This window comes from Phacochoerus africanus, chromosome 2 (assembly GCF_016906955.1).
Source record: "Phacochoerus africanus isolate WHEZ1 chromosome 2, ROS_Pafr_v1, whole genome shotgun sequence".
Lineage (NCBI taxonomy): Eukaryota > Metazoa > Chordata > Mammalia > Artiodactyla > Suidae > Phacochoerus > Phacochoerus africanus.
The window spans coordinates 75,382,686-75,399,435 of NC_062545.1; the positions used below are offsets into that span (position 1 = coordinate 75,382,686).

General features: G+C 41.8%; 1 protein-coding gene across 2 annotated transcripts in view; it reads left to right on the top strand.

Annotated features, from left to right (window-relative positions):
• Nucleotides 1-13,467, top strand: part of LOC125116837 (uncharacterized) — a 152,847-nt gene extending 139,380 nt beyond the window's left edge. The window contains exons 39-43 of one of the 2 annotated variants that reach the window (XM_047762415.1): nt 177-329; nt 1,856-2,065; nt 4,120-4,240; nt 11,451-11,578; nt 13,273-13,467. In XM_047762415.1, the coding sequence (XP_047618371.1) occupies nt 177-329; nt 1,856-2,065; nt 4,120-4,240; nt 11,451-11,578; nt 13,273-13,398 (738 nt within the window). In that variant the 3' untranslated portion in view covers nt 13,399-13,467. Of the gene's footprint in view, nt 1-176; nt 330-1,855; nt 2,066-4,104; nt 4,241-11,450; nt 11,579-13,272 lie in introns of both variants that reach the window. The other variant, XM_047762425.1, reaches the window with a different exon arrangement.
• Nucleotides 13,468-16,750: the final 3,283 nt, after the last annotated feature.

The window sequence follows — 16,750 nt, forward strand, 5'->3', positions numbered from 1 at the left end:
ACTCGGATTTGTCACACTGTTCTTATTTAAAATCAAGGAGGCAGTGGCCAGCAGGAGCTCTGTTCTACCAGAAAAGTTAAAGCATGATGGATGACTATGGTTTAGAGACTGCTGGTGAAATTGAAAATATAGAAAGAAACGTATATCATATCTTCCTGTGTTTGGGATGTTTACAGGAAGCTATGCAAAGTAAAAAAGAGTGTTTGAACATCAAGCTAATGGCAGAACAAGAAGTGGTTTTACTTCGGCAGCAGTTACTGGCTCTAAGGCAGGCTCTGGCCAGGGCTCAGGCGGACAACGTGAGGATGAGCAAGCAGCAGGAGAACCAGGTATCTGAGGACCCCCTTCCTTCCTCCCTTTTAACAGGCTCTGGTGACAGGAAGCGGCACCACGCTGCCTGCAGCAGTCACCAGAGGCCACAGTGGGAATCGGAGCAGACAGCCCTGCTGGCCCCAACCTCAGCTTGCCTTCTCCCTCCTTCCCAGCCCAGAAACCGTGGGTAGTGGCCATGAGGCTTTTGTTCTTATTCGTATTTGGCTAAGATGGTGAAATATTGCTCATACCTAAGATTGTTCTGTGTATTTCTCTGAGGATCTTTTTACCCAGAGGGCATCTTGGGGTCTGAGTCTCTGCCTCTAACACATTCTTTTCATGCTCCAAGCATGCTTTCCACCAGTGTGGCCCGGCTGTCAGCATTAGCCCCAAACAGAGAGTCTTGGCTCCCTTCCTGATGATCAGCCCCAAGTCATAACTTCAGATGTTACTGATGCACCAAAATAAAGCTGTTTTTTTTTTTTTTTAACAGTCTAAACTCTTAATAACTGCACCAGTCCTCTGAGCATGAATGAAACAGACCCTAAGTTTAGAGAGAGAACAGCTGAGTTTAAATAACAAGCTGGGAATCCTGGGCATATTTTAAAACATAAAATGTAAAATATAATCTTTCGGAGTTCTCTTGGGGCTCAGCAGATTAAGGATCTGGTGTTGTCACTACAGCAGCTCAGGTTACTGCTGTGGCACGGGTTCAATCCCTGGCCCAGGAACTTCCACATCCCACAGGTGTGGCCAAAAAAATGAAAATTAAAAAAAAAATTTTTTTTAATTAAAAAATATATATAATCTGTTCCTTTTGGACCCTAATCCCTTGATTATTGTAAGCCAGGTGAATTATGATCTATCATTATGTAAAGTCATCATCCAAGTATTGCTCGTCATTATTAATGTTATAATTAAGGATCGACCATCTAGTGATTGCTAATGAGAAAAATTTCAGAACAGAACCAAATTATTACTACACTTTTCCTTTTCCAACCATCTGGAAACTATTTTGGAAGTCAAAACAGAGGCAAGATTAGCACTTCCCTCCCCCACTCACTATACCTATTGCATCACCCTGTCCCTTAGGGTTCAGTCCCTCCCATGCTATTGCGTGATAAAGGCTCAGTGGCAGTGCAAATGTAGTTTGTGATAGACAGGACTACTTGGTTCATAAGTTTCCTAATATGTACATCAGCATCAAATTTGGGTAAGGAAAAATGAAATTGTTCAACCTGGCACCACTGCAGAATGGCCTTATCACTCGCTTAGCTCCTGCCTCTGATTGTTTTGTTTCTCCTCTGACTGTTGCCTCAGGGCTTACTTAAATGTCAGGCCGGCCAAGATCCCAGTGGTCTTGTTGCCTGCTGGCAGTCACAGGACAGAACAGAACACTGGGCTGTGGTACCCTGAGCCCAGGAATACTCCCCACAGTTCTGTCCCTGAGCACTAGTGGAGGGGACAGTTGCATTGGCCAACCTCTTGTTCCCTGCTGAGAAGAAGAATTGCCTTTGTTTCCTTTAGCCTTTTCCTTCCCCAGGGGCAGTTGCTGAAAGAGTTAGAACACAGAGTGACCCAGGAAGCTCTCCACCAGCAGCAGCTGGATTTAATGAAGACCTCCAGCATGGAGAAGCTCTTGGAGGATGTGGAGCAAAAAGAACAGCACCTGCAGCTCCTTACTGAAGAGGCCGAGAGGGCTTCTAAACTGGGCCAGCTCCAGCAGAAGAAAATTCAGAGAGAACTCCAACAGGTGAGAACTCCAGTGAGAGGAGCAAATCAGAGTGCACCAGCCAGAGCTGGTTCGTTCTCCCCTGTCCTTCCCGTGCCTCTCATGCCCTCACAGTGCTGTTCCTCACCTCTGTCACCCCCAGACCCACCAGCGAAATGGAGCAGTTGTTCCGGCTGCTTAGGATGAAAGATGATGGCTTTACTGCCTCAAAGCCCAGAATCTTGGCATCATTATAACCCACTTGAAAAACATATTTCCACTTGGCTTTCATCTTTGAATTAGGAGGGACTTTTTAGAAAATCCTGACTATTAATCTGAAAAAGCAGCAAGTATTATGGAAGCCATTAGAAGGGGATTTTATTCATGGTGTTTCTAGAACTGCAGAGATTTAAAAAAAAAAAAAAAAAGAGGAAAGGCAGAAGTGGTTTCCAGCACAATATGTTCCTGTTGATTATATCCCACAGCAAAAAAAAAAAAAAAGGAGGAAATAATATAAAGTACATTTGGACTAATGCAAGTTCCAACAAAAGAGACCACAGAATATAACTTAACACAAAAGGGGGGAAAAAATTACCTTCCAGGGCAGGTGTTTCATACATATTCGTTGAATGAATAAGTCACATAATTGATTCACCAGAAATTAGGAAACAGAAATTGGAAGGTTAAATGATTGGCCATGTGTTTTGAGTGCTCAAGGAAAAGATCAGTAAGGAGAATTTTACAAAAATAAATAACAAAAAAGGATAAAAACTGCATTCTCTCACAGTTCAGGAGGCCAGAGTCTGAAGTCAAGGTGTGGTTCCTCCAGGAGGCCCTGGCAGAACCACTTCCAGGTCTCTCCCAGCTGCTGGGGGCTGCCCGCAGTCCCTGCCCCACCCCACCCCCCCACTCCCCCCCCCCACCCCACCCCCCCCCCGGTAGCTCCAGCTCTCCAGTCCAGCCTTCTTCCCGTGTCTCTAGGTGTGGCTGTACCCTCTCCACTTTTTGTGAGCACATCAACATTGGGTTTGGGGCCCACCTTTAATCCAGTATAGCTTCTTCATCACATCTACAAAGACTATTTTCTTTCTCCCTCCCTCCCTTCCTTCCTTTCCTTTTTAGGGCCACACCCACGGCATACATATGGAAGTTTCCAGGCTAGGGGTCAAATCAGAGTTATAGTTTCTGGCCTACGCCACAGCCACAGCAACACAGGATCTGAGCTGCCTTGCCACCTACACCACAGCTCAGAGCAACCCCAGATCCTTAACCCACTGAGCAAGGCCAGGGATGAAACCCACCACCTCATGAATCCTAGTTGGGTTCGTTAACAGCTGAGCCACAAAGGGAACTCCAAGATTCTGTTTTCAAGTAAGGTCGTATCTTGAGATTCCAAGTAAACATGACTTTGTGAGGGACATTATTTAACCCATCACACTATTACTTTTTGCATAAGTAAAAGCAGTTAGGAGACGATAAAAATAAATTTGAAAAGAAAAATGCCTGTGATCTGTGCAGATGAGGTGTGCTTTGGACCCCGCAACTCTGGGTCAGCAGTGCCAGCCAGGGGAGAACAAATACCAAGTTTGCCTGCAGGTGTGGGACTTAAGTCAGGCCTGGAGATGGTGCTCAGGGCACATTCCCCACAGGTGATGAGCTGAGAAGAGATCGGGAGAGATCAAGTCTCTGCTTGAAGCCATCTGGAGGCTCCTGCGGGTCTTGGGGTAGATGTGTGGCTTGGCCTACAAGGTCTTCTGTGAACTGGGTCCTCCCCACTCATACCTTCCCCTCTGGTGAAATAAACATAAAAGATACAACTTTTGTGAGTAAACTTCTGGCCCTTCTAAGATAATAAAGGGTTCCAAGGGCTGCCTCTGTTCCTTTTTAAGTTCTTGGCCTTCCTGGAACTCTTGATTTTCAGAAGGCTGAGTTCAGCCTGACCAAGATTTCATGAAGACTTGTGTTCCTGGGGCAGCCTGGGACCCACTCTCTCCCTGAGAACCTCCCCTGCCCCCACCCTGCCCCTCCTAGTGAAGTGTCGGAACAAAAGTGTGCACCAAAAAGCACCTCTGCTTCCCAAGCCCTTTTCCTCTCAGATGAGAAGCCGGCTTGCCCAGGAGCGCAGAGTGAAGCTGGATGCTTTCCAGCGGGTAGAAGAGCTACAAAGTCAGCTTAATGACGCTAAGCAATCGTCTGTACCAAGCAGCTTGCCAGGCGGTAAGGATACCTACCCCCTTTCTGGGTAGAGTAAGCTCCCAGGCTCCCTAGGTCAGAACCGAAGGACAGTGTCCAGAACTAACAATTACAATCCAGTGGTTATTGAGTGAGAGCTCCATGTTTGTTGAATGAATGAAGATTATTTCATTCTCATTTGCAGTCAGAAAATTTTACTTTAGTTCACCTTGGAGTACTGACCTGCTATACTAAAATGTTTCAATCATAAGAACTGGTTCCAAGTGTAATATGTCACCTAAAGAAGAGCGGGTTCCTTCACTGCATTTTGAAGTATCTCAACGCCTTGCAACTACAGAGGAGTGGAATTTGCTACCCTAAAATATGTCTCTTTGGCATAAGCTGGTTATTTTTTGAGAAAAAGCAGACATGGGCAAACCAAGGAGTTACCCTTTTAAAGAAACATTTACATTTGTAAAGTGTCTGCCTCTTTAGTACCAGGAAGAGGAGGATTATCAAGTCTCTAGAAATGTATTTATGGAAAAGATGAATGTGTATAACAGTGTTACCCTTGTTTGTTGTGCTTTTCCTGGTAACCTCTCATAGCTGACCTCCTCACAACCTCAGCATCCTCTTCTGTCTTTAGCTGAGGATGGTATTATAAGGCGAGGGCTTCAGTAATGTTGGCAAGTGACTCAGTTTCCCTGGCTCTCTCCCATGTATACATGTTATTAAACTTTTGTTTGATTTTCTCCTGTTAACCCATCTCAAATCGATTCAGTTCTTAGACCATCCAGAAGAATCTAGAAGGTAGGGGAAATTTTATTCCTCTCCAACAGGACATAATGACCACATTTCTCAGATCTTATTCATAAAGTACATTATGATTCTTGGGTCCCGGGGGCTTGAGGAGTCCTATGGACAAGCCATCAAAATGGCACCCTGGACGATGCAGCCAGCAAGCACCAATGGAGCAGAGGCCAGGCCCCAGGACATCGCTGAACTAGCTTCCTCCCTTATAAGATGAGGACTAAATAAATTGCAAGTTCTCTTCTATATCTGACTATCAAAAATATCACTCAATATCAGTAACCACGATCAGCCTTTTGTGGAGATCAGACAAGCCTCTTCTTTCTGTCCTGGTGTTTGAGGGTATAGACTTTGGAGTAAGACAGCCAAAGTTCAGTTCCTGCCTCTGTCTCTGCTAGCTGTATGACCTTGGGCAGGTAAATTCACCTCTCTGTAAAATACCCACATCAAAGGTGTATTCTGAGGACTCTATGAAACAATGAGTGTCTGCCAGAGTATAGTAGCACTAGGTTGATTATTACACTTTCATATATGTATGTCCTCCTGTATCTGTGTTTCCTTTTGGCTACTTAACCAGTGTGATCAATATGAGAAAACACTGTAAGAAGCGGAAAGATCATTTTCGAAGATCAAGCAGGAGTTCCTGTCATGGCTCAGCAGTAACAAACCCAACTAGTATCCATGAGGATGTGGGTTCGATCCCTGGCCTTGCTCAGTGGGCTAAGGATTCAGTGTTGTCGTGAGCTGCAGTGTAGGTCACAGACATGGCTCGAATCTGGCATTTCTGTGGCAGTGGCTGGCAGCTGCAGCTCTGATTTGACTCCTAGCCTGGGAACTTTCATATGCCTCAGGTGCAGCCCTAAAAAGACAAAAAAGAAAAGATCAAGCAGGCCTAAATCAAGATGTTTTGGGTTTTCTAAGAATAAGGCTGTGCTTGTTGAAAAGCCCAAGAGTACTCTTCCCTGCCTGGGACTGCTGCCTGGGCCCTAACAGCAGGGCTGGCACTCCCCACGCCACCCTAGGTCCAAAGAGGAAGAGTATCAAGAGCACCCCAGGGCCCTATATTGATCACTGACCCTGAGTGGCTCTGTACCTTCACTCTCCTTGCCACACTGCCTGGGATTTTCCCCTCTGCCTCCAGCCCAGGCAAGCATCTTTTTCTGAGTTAACATGTGCTATCAGACTGCCATCTGTGTCCTCTAAGACCTGCACATTTACAAAGAAGGACTGGGGTGGGGTGGGTGGAGGGACCTAATTTCCAGGACTGAGGACATGGCAGGAGTAAAAGAGAAGTCCGTTTCAGGAAGCAGAGGTAGAAGTTACTCTCAGGTCTCAGCTCCCATCCATCCCCTTTTACAGTGACTGGAGGGGGTTTGTTCAGGATTTACAACCTGAAAATCACAGGGTGAGGTTTTGTTTGTTTTGTTTTGTTTTGGCTGCCCCGTGACATATAGAGTTCCCGGGCCAGGGATCAGATGCAAGCCACTGTTGTGACCCATCCCACAGCTGTGGAAACACTGGATCCCCAACCCACTGAGCTGGGCCAGGGATCAAATTTTCATCCCAGTGCTTCAGATATACCACCGATCCCATCTCACCACACCGGGAACTGCACAAGTTAAGTTTTATTTGGGGAGCTTACTGAGGGTGATAGCCCAGGAGATAGCCTCTCAGATAGGTCCTAGGAGCTGCTCTGAAGAGCTAAGGGATGTCTTTTCGTTTTGTTTAGCGTTTCTTTTGCTGTGCAGAAACTTTTAAGTTTAAATAAGTCCCATTTGTTTATTTTTGTTTTTATTGTCATTACTCTAGGAGGTGGATCTGAGATGTTGCTGTCATTTATGTCAGAGAGTGTTTGGCCTATGTTTTCCTCTAAGAGTTTTATAGTATCTGGTCTTATATCTAGGTCTTTAATCCATGTTGTTTATTTTTGTGTGTGGTGTTAGGAAGTGTTCTAATTTTATTCTTTTCCATGTGGCTGTCCAATTTTCCCAGCACCACTTACTGAATGAGCTGTCTTTTCTCCATTGTATATTCTTGCCTCCTTTGTCATAGATTAGTTGGCTGTAGGTGCGTGGGTTTAATTCTGGGCTATCTATCCTGTTCCACTGATCTATATTTCTGTCTTTGTGCCAGTACCATATGGTTTTGATGACTGTTGCTTTGTAGTATGGTCTGAAGTCCAGGAGCCTGATTCCTCCAGCTCCATTTTTCTTTTTCAGGATGTCTTTGGCTATTCTGGGTCTTTTGTGCTTCCAAACAAACTTTAAAATATTTTGTTTGAGTTCTGTGAAAAATGTCCTTGGTAATTTGATGGGGAGTGCATTGAATCTGTAGATTGCCTTGGGTAGTATGGTCATTTTGATAATATTAATTCTTCCAGTCCAAGAGCATGGTGTGTCATTCCATCTGTTTGTGTCATTTTTTATTTCCTTCGTCAGAGTCTTATATACAGACCCACAGACTTTGAAAAACTTATGGTTTCCAAATGAGACAGGTTGGGGGATGCACTGAGGGTTTGGGATAGAAATGCTATAAAATTTGGTTGTGATGATCGCTGTACAACTATACATGCAATAAAATTCATTGAGAGAAAAAAAAAAAAAAAGCTAAGGGAGGAGCCAGGATGTACAGGGGGTTTTGTTGAAAAACAAACCAAGAAGTCAAAAGTCAAAGGATTACTGCTAATCACAAATAAACAGATATCTCAAGTTAATGACCTTCATGCTTTTGTGTGTATGGGAAGATGCAAGAGTCTGGGCTCACTGAAATTACTCCTTAGATATGCATCTTAGCTATCTAGGGCCAGCATCCAGAGCACAGAATGTTTCCTATTTTCTCCATCCTGAATTCCCCTTAGGGCGCACCACTGTGGGGGTGGGGGGCAGAGGTGCAGTAGCTGCGGGCTTGTTGGCAGGCAACATTCTTCATTTATGAAACAGCAGGCAGCATTCTCTCCACAGTGTAGATGCATCAGAGGTCATACCTATCTATTTGGTACCAACTGAGCAGTCCAAGGGGATAGCCAGATATCACCTATGCTATTAGTGCTAAAATGTAAAAGTCAGCTGTTACCTACCAGTCCTTTCTCAGCTTTTATTCAGCCAGAAGCTTGAGGAGACCCAGGTCTCCTTTCTGTAGAGGTGGTCACAGCAGCCTTCTGGCTCCCCAGCCAAAGCACAGTTAAGGGGCAAGTTCTCTTTGAGTAGCATAACACAGATTCCACTTAGGATCTTGTAACTCCTGAGAAATTACAATTTGTTCTAATGCAGTTATTCTCAAAATGCTTAAGGAAAAAATGAAATCAGCTGGCTCACAAAACAAATATTTATTTAGATGTGGACTGGCTTAAGTTGGTTGATCAAAGTTTTTTGTTTTTGTTTATTTTATTAAATTATAGTTGATTTACAATGTGTTAGTTTTGGGTGTACATCAAAGTGATACATATATATGTGTATATATATATTCTTTTTTATATTCTTTTCTGTTATACTTTATTACAAGATATTGAATATGGTTCCCAATGCTATATAGTAGAACCTTGTGTTTTATCTATTTTATATACAGTAGTTTGTATATACTAATCCCAAACTCCTAATTTACCCCACCCCACCACTGTTTTCTTTTGGTAATTTTAAGTTTGTTTTCCATGTCTGCACATCTGTTTTTTAAATAAGTTCACTTGTTTCATATTTCATATTCCACATGTAAATGATATCATATGATATATGTATTTTACTTCACTTATATGATGATCTTTAGGTCCATCCATGTTGCTGAAAATGGCATTATTTCATTCTTTTTTATGGCTAATATGCCATTGTATACACAGACACACACATGTACACACACCACATCTTCTTTATCCATTCATTTATCCTTGGACACTTAGGTTGTTCACATGTCTCGGCTATTGTAAATAGTGACTCTATGAACATTGGAGTGCACTTTTTTTTTTCTTTTTTTTGTCTTTTTAGTGCCACACCTGCAGCATATGGAGGTTCCCAGGCTAGGGGTCCAATTGGAGCTGTAGCCACCAGCCTATGCCAGAGCCACAGCAACTCAGGATCTGAGCCTAATCTGCAACCTACACCACAGCTCAGGGCAACACCAGATCCTTAACCCAATGAGTAAGGCCAGGGATCAAACCCAAGTCCTCATGGATGCTAGTTGGGTTTGTTAACTGTGGAGCCACGATAGGAACTCCCATAAATCTTTTCAAATTAGAATTTTCTCTGGATATATGCCAAGGAGTAGGATTGCTACCTCATATGGTAACTCTATATTTAGTTTTTTAGGGATCCTCCATACTGTCCTCCATAGTGGTTATACCAATTTACATTCTAATGGTGTAGGAGGGTTCCTTTTCTCCACACCCTCTCCAGCATTTATTTTTTGTAGATTTTTTTGATCATGGCCATTCTGACTCATGTGTGGTGATATCTCACTGTAGTTTTAATTTGCATTTTTCTAATATTAGCATTGTTGAGCATCTTTTTATGTTCCTCTTGGCCATCTGTATCACTTCTTTGGAGAAATGTCTATTTAGATCTTCTGCCCATTTTTTGATTGGGTTGTTTTTTTGTTGTTGTTGAGTTGTATGAGCTATTTGTATATTTTGGAAATTAAGCCCTTCTTGGTCACATTGTTTGCAAAGATTTCCTCCCATTCTGTGGGTTGTTTTTTCTTTTTGTTTATGGTTTCCTTTGCTGTGCAAAACCTTATAGATTTGATTAGGTTCCATTTGTTTATCTTTGCTTTTATTTCTATTGCCTTAGGAGACTGGTATGATGTCAGAGAATGTTTTGCCTCTGTTCTTTTCTAGGAATTTTACAGTGTCATGTCTTATGTTTAAGTCTTTAAGCCACTTTGAGTTTATTTTTGTGTATGGTGTGAGGGTGTGTTCTAACTTCATTGATTTACATGTGGCTGTCCAGCTTTCCCAACACCTCTTTTCTTCATTTTATATTCTTGACTCCTTTGTCAAAGATTAATTAAACAGGTGCACAGGTTTATTTCTGGGCTATTCTCTTCCATTGAGCCATAAGGGCTTGATCAAGGTTTGAACTTTTCTTTAAGGACTGATTTATCTCTGCATCTCTGGCCCTGAGTTGCTGGGAGCAGAGGGCAAGTGGAGCCCCTTGGGAAGCAAGATGGCTGCCACCGCCATAGCATCCATCCTCTGTTCACACTCACATGGCAAGAGTGGGATGTGGAGGGGACAATTAAAAGAATTGAGCTCTGACTGGGCTGTGTCAGGTCATTAACCAATTTTGAACAAATCACTGAAGCCAGATACTGAGATTCCTAGCGGGCTTAAGCCCAGCTCTCATTTCCCCTAGAGCTGAGGGTAGGGTCAGTTCACTCCCCCTCTTCACAGCAACTGCTTTATCTTATTTTATTATTTTTAAATTGAAGCATAGTTGATTTACAATATCATTTTTGTCTCAGGCTTTATATAACATAATGATTCAATATTTTTATTGATTATAACCCATTTAAAGTTATTATAACACAGCAACTATTGAAATCTTCCTGGTCTCTTCAGACCTGAAGACACTGTCCTCCTCCCCCATCAGACGGGAACTCCCTGTACTTCTTGTTCCCGGGCCACCTACATCTAGACTCAGCTACTTCTCCGTCCCACCTGTTGACATGGAAAAGGTGCCCCTTTTCCTCCTCTGTGGGACAATCACTGTGAACAGCATCCCATAGGCTCCTGTCTTCTCAGGAGCCCTGAGCTAATCTTCATCTGCTTCCTCTTTACACACTCATATTTCCCACACATCTATCCTTCTGATCATGTACGCAGCAATGACTTGAGCTTTTATGTGCCATCATCATAAAATCTATCATAAAATTAACATCTGACCCATTGCTTGAGACAGAAATCTGAGAGCTATTCTTTTTCACCCTGCAAATCCAGTTAATTACAAAGTCCTAATAAAGTGAGTATCTGTCCACTTCTACCCACAAGTACAAGTAACTCATCTCTTTCTCTTTCACTTGGTCATGTGACACTCAGGCAAAAGACTCCATCCAGGTTTTGTGACATCTTCACTCACAATTGATGAAACTTTATTGGATGCCCAGTTTTATTTTTTTAATTAAATTAAAAAAAAATTTTTTTTTCCAGGGCCGCAGGTGCAGCATATCAAAGTCCCCAGGCGAGGGGTCGAATCAGCCTACACCACAGCCATAGCAACACAGGATCCAAGCTGCATCTGTGACCTACACCACAGCTCACAGCAAGGCCGGATTCCCCAACCCACTCACTGAGGCCAGGGAGCAAACCCACATCCTCATGGTTACTAGTCAGATTCATTTCCATTGTGCCACAACAGGGACTCCAAGATGCCCATTTTTAAGCTATGAAATTTTATGAATTAAATTTAGGCCTGTACATTGCAACAAAAGATATAATTTAACTTTGTTTTTCACATTATAGGTTTTATATCTCAGGCTCACTATTCCCTAAGTTCTGCTTCCATATCATCCAGATACTCCCAGCAACACCGTTTAAAGACTCATCTCAAGGCAAGTGAAATAACAAGAAAGATCCAAAGGCCAAAGACAGTAAGTAATGATAAATTTGATTATGTATATGAAACAATGAAAATGTAAATGTGAAATTATGGATTTAGAGTCATTTCAAACTTACATTAAAAAATTGTGTATCAGGATCTTATCTCAGTGATTGAGTCTTAGGAAACAAAATTCTAGATTACTCACAGAGGGAATTTGTCCATGAATTGTTGCTGAATCAGTGTAGTTTTGTTTTTTTTAAATAATTCAATGAATTTTATTGTATTTATAGTTCTACAACCATCATCACAACCTAATTTTAGGACATTTCCATCCCAAACCCCCAGTCCACCCCTCCCTCAAGATCAGTGTGTTTATGTGGGAAGGCCCAGAGCTTCCTATTCTGCCAGAGATTTATATATTTAATCAACACATTTAAAAATTCCTCCTCTCTTACCTTGAGAAAAATTAAGAGGGAAAATTTAATCAGTTTGTCAGAGAAAACATGCCATCCTATGTCCTCTTTTGAAGGAGTAAATTCTGAAGCTGATGATCTAGTTATTAGACCAAAAGTTTGTTTGCATTATTTCTAAACATACAGCCTTAATTATTAAGGACCACATTATTAATGCCTACCTTTTGTTTGACCCACCAATCTCTGTGCAGTCATCTTTCACCAAAAGGTGAAAGTCTATTTGTTTCTGCAAAGCTCTTTCCAAAGGACCACAAGGACTCTTTAAGATTCACTCCATCCCTTGGAGTTCCCATCGTGGCGTAGTGGTTAACGAATCCGACTAGGAACTGTGAGGTTGCAGGTTCAATCCCTGACCTTGCTCAGTGGGTTAACGATCCGGCGTTGCCGTGAACTGTGGTGTAGGTCACAGATGCGTCTTGGACCCTCATTGCTGTGGCTCTGGCTTAGGCTGGCAGCTACAGCTCCGATTCAACCCCTAGCCTGGGAACCTCCATATGCTGCGGGAGCGGCCCAAGAAATGGCAAAAAGGCAAAAAAAAAATTCACTCCATCCCTGTTTCACTCCCTGAAGCCAATGTTCCTGCTGTGGGGCAGGTTTCTGATCACAACTCCCAGGGCTGAGAAGGCTGAGAAGTAGCTAAGTACATTAGTGGAGATCCACTAGCTTTCATAGATTTAGAAGGGTGGTAGTCAAAGACTAGTTGGCCACATGGCCCTACTAAATAAATAAACCCTTATACGTAAGAAAGTATCTTGTTGACCCATTGGCTTTTGTACAGCATAGAGACCCTAAGCAAAAAGCCTGAGGTCCAGGAGAGCCACAAAATTAGCTGGAAGCTTTTCAAATCTATCTAAGGTCTGACTTCTTAAGCAAGGCCTATGAGACAAGTCAGACAAATATAGATTGGCTTCAGGGAGTGAAACAGGGATGGAGTGATTCCATGGCTGGGATATAAGAACATTGATGATTTATTTTTAAGCACTGTACTAACACAAATAATCATATTAAGGAATTTATTGATTACTTCAAATATGAGATATCTTTCCTTCCTTAGCTGGAAATGGCTTTCCACTGATGGATTCATTCTTGATCAGTTCTCTTTATAACTGTAGGCAAATTGTGTACAAGAAGCTCACATTAAATGACCTAACCCAGACTGAACCAATGATCTTAGTCTCATTAGTAACAATGACTTGTAATGATGGTGTAACAATAATTCTTCATCATATTTTTAAAAAGTTCTAATATCTACCTAATATTTATATTGCAGGTGCCTATTAAACACAAAAAAAGAACTGACCATGTCTTCTTACCCAATGTGGCAGAAAATGTTCAACTTACAGCTTTTCAAGTTAAAACAGCTCCCTCCAGAATCCCATTCAGACCTGATTGGTAATCATATATCCTTTTCCCAAGCTTTATTTCTATGAGCATTTGAATGAATAAAAAATGATTCTAAATTCCATTAAGGCTTTCATCAAAATTTTACTATCAGTACTGTGAAGACAGTATGGAAGGACTAAGATGATTCCATGTTGAAAGTCCCAAGTAAAGTAGGGTTTGGCCCTAAATTTTAAAACATTAGAATTGATTTGCATTTCTGCAACCTAGGCCTTGCAGGTCAACCAGCAGCTTCTTAATATGGGTTCTAGTGTTACTGATTAGGTGAGAGAGCCAGGAGAGAGGGAACTGCTGTCAGACAGTATTTATAAGTGAAAAACCAGAACAGAGATTAATCCAAATAAAGTTCAAAGCACTTATTTCTATTTGTTTCACTTAAGAACACCATTCTCTCGTAACAGTCTTTTCATCCTTCCTAACAAAGAGCAAATATCCTTTTCAGATTTCTATAAAGTCCTAATCCCTGTCTTTTTGTTCAGACAAGAAAAATCTGTCATTGTGGCTCAGTGGAAATAAACCCAACTAGTATCCATGAGGATTTGGGTTCGATCCCTGGCCCCACTCAGTGGATTAAGGATCCGGAGTTTCTGTGAAATGTGGTGTAAACCGCAGACATGGCTTGGTTCTAGTGTTGCTAATGGCTGTGCTGTAGGCCGGCAGCTGTAGCTCCAATTTGACCCCTGGTCTGGGAACCCATAGGTAAGGCCCTGGGGGAAAAAAAAAAAAAAGAAAATCTATTTTGGATAAAGGAATAAATAAATAGATGAATGTAACAGAAGAAACCAGAGAAGCATATTTATATACATAAATTTATATATGATGTGTAGCTTTTCAAATTAAGGAAAAAGATGGGTCTATTTGAATTAGATTAAATCATCACTTTACTCTATACACATTGAATGCCAAATGGATTAAATATCTAAATAAGTGCACACGTGTACATGCAGAAACATTTCTGAAATAGGACATAAAAAAATAAAGATTGATGACTTTGATATTAAAACAAAAAATTCAACATGACCAGATATGGTACCACTTATCAATTTATGAACTCTCAGCTCCAAATTCATCTTTCATTATCTGCTGTGAAATAATGAATCTGGACCCTGTAAACATTTCTTTGCCAACTGGCAAGATTTGAAGGTTTGTCAGTAGAGGGTACTGGAGGGACTAGAGGAAGAAGGGTTTCTCTTCCAGGTTTTGGGGTGCTCCTCTGGGCAGACTCCTGCAGCATGCATGGCTTCTGCAGGACCAGGTTCCTGCAGTGCATGCAGCTTCTGCAATGCCCAGCTCCAGTGGTGCACACAGCTTCTGGTGGTGGGCCACCGGCATGGCACCTTCTGTGAAGGGGATCCCCACCTTGAGTGTTTCACAGCCTCAGTAACATCTCTGCCACTCAGATTTGTCCATACCCTCTCCATTGAGCTCCCTACATCTGCTATCCCTAAATTATTTACAGCTCTTTATTACTCACCAGCCAATCCTATTACTTCAATCCCTCGTTATAATTAATCATTCTTTATAGTAAACTCTCCCTGTTTGATTACCATGTGGTTTCTTTCTCCTGACTGGCTCATGACCAATAAAGGACTGATACCAGTAGCAGAGTGGTCCTAGGAGACACACCCACAAAGATGGGATTTGGGGATTTGTTTGGTTTCATCCTTGTGCTTGAGCATAGTGCCAAGCTCCTTGCTAAGGAGAAATGGAAAGCTAGTGATCCTCTGTGTGCAGTGGCATGACAACCAAGCTATCACCTGTGGTAGATTGTGATGAAGTGCCTGTTAAAACACTGCTTCAGGAATCTGAAGTGCTCCTACATTGGCTCTCATGGCAGTAATGATGACCATCAAAACTGTGGTGTAGGAAGGAGTTTTCTGAATGCACTTTACAGTTAGAGAAGAAAATGACAAGCTCGGGTCCTTTAATTCTCAGTTCAAATCATGGTCCTGAGAACCAGAGAGCTTCTATAATAGCCTTTTAAAAAAACTCCATTTCTAGGAGAGAAAAACCCAAATAAAATAAGAAATGAAAAAGAAGAAATCACAACAGATACTGCAAAAATACAAAAAACCTTCAGAGAATACTATGAACAATTGTATGCCAAATTTGACAACCTAGAAGAAATGGAAAACTTTCCAGAGACTTACATCCTGCCAAACTGGATCAAGGAAAAAACAGATCAAATAACAGACCGATCACTAGAAATGAAATTGAATATGTCATAAAAACACTCCGTACAAATAAAAGTCCAGGAGCAGAAGGCTTCACAGGCGAATTTCTACCAAACATACAAAGAGGAACTTATACCCATCCTCCTTAAACTTTTTCAAAAGGTTGAAGAACAAGGAACACTCCCAAAGACGTTCTATGACGCCACCATCACCCTAATTCCAAAACCAAAGATACCACCAAAAAAGAAAACCATAGGCCACTATCTTTGATGAATATAGATGCAAAAATTCTCAACAAAATTTTAGCCAATTGAATCCAACAACACATAAAAAAGATCATACACCACAACCAAGTGGGATTCATCCCAGGCTCACAAAGGATGGTTCAACATAGGCAAATCAATCAATGTCATACACTACATTAACAAAAGAAAAGTTGGGAATTCCCGTCCTGGCTCAGCAGAAACGAACCCGACTAGGAACCATGAGGTTGCGGGTTCGATCCCTGGCCTTGCTCAGTGGGTTAAGGATCCATTGTTGCTGTGAGCTGTGGTGTAGGTCACAGACGTGGCTTGGATCCCGAGTTGCTGTGGCTCTGGTGTAGGCCGGCAGCTACAGCTCCGATTCGACCCCTAGCTTGGGAACCTCCATATGCCACAGGTGCGGCCCTAAAATGGACGAAGAGTCAAAAAAAAAGTAAAAAACCACATGATATTTCAATAGATGCAGAAAAAGCATTTGACAAAGTCCAACATCCATTCATGATCAAAATTCTTACCAAAGTGCGTACAGAGGGGAACATTCCTTAACATAATCCAAGCCATTTACAACAAACCCACAGCCAATATAATACTCAATGGAGAAAAGCTGAAAGCCTTCAACAAGACAAGGATGCCCATTCTTACCACTGTTATTCAACATAGTACTGGAAGTCCTAGCCACAGCAATCAGACACACCAAAGAAATAAAAGGTATCCAAATTGGAAGAGAAGAGGTCACTGTATGCAGATGACATGATTCTATATATAGAAAACCCTAAGGACTCCACACAAAGACTACTTGAACTAATCAACAAATTCAGCAAAGTAGCAGGATATAAGATTAACATTCAGAAATTGCTTTCATTTCTGTATACTACAATGAAATTTTAGAAAAGGGATACAAAAATACAAT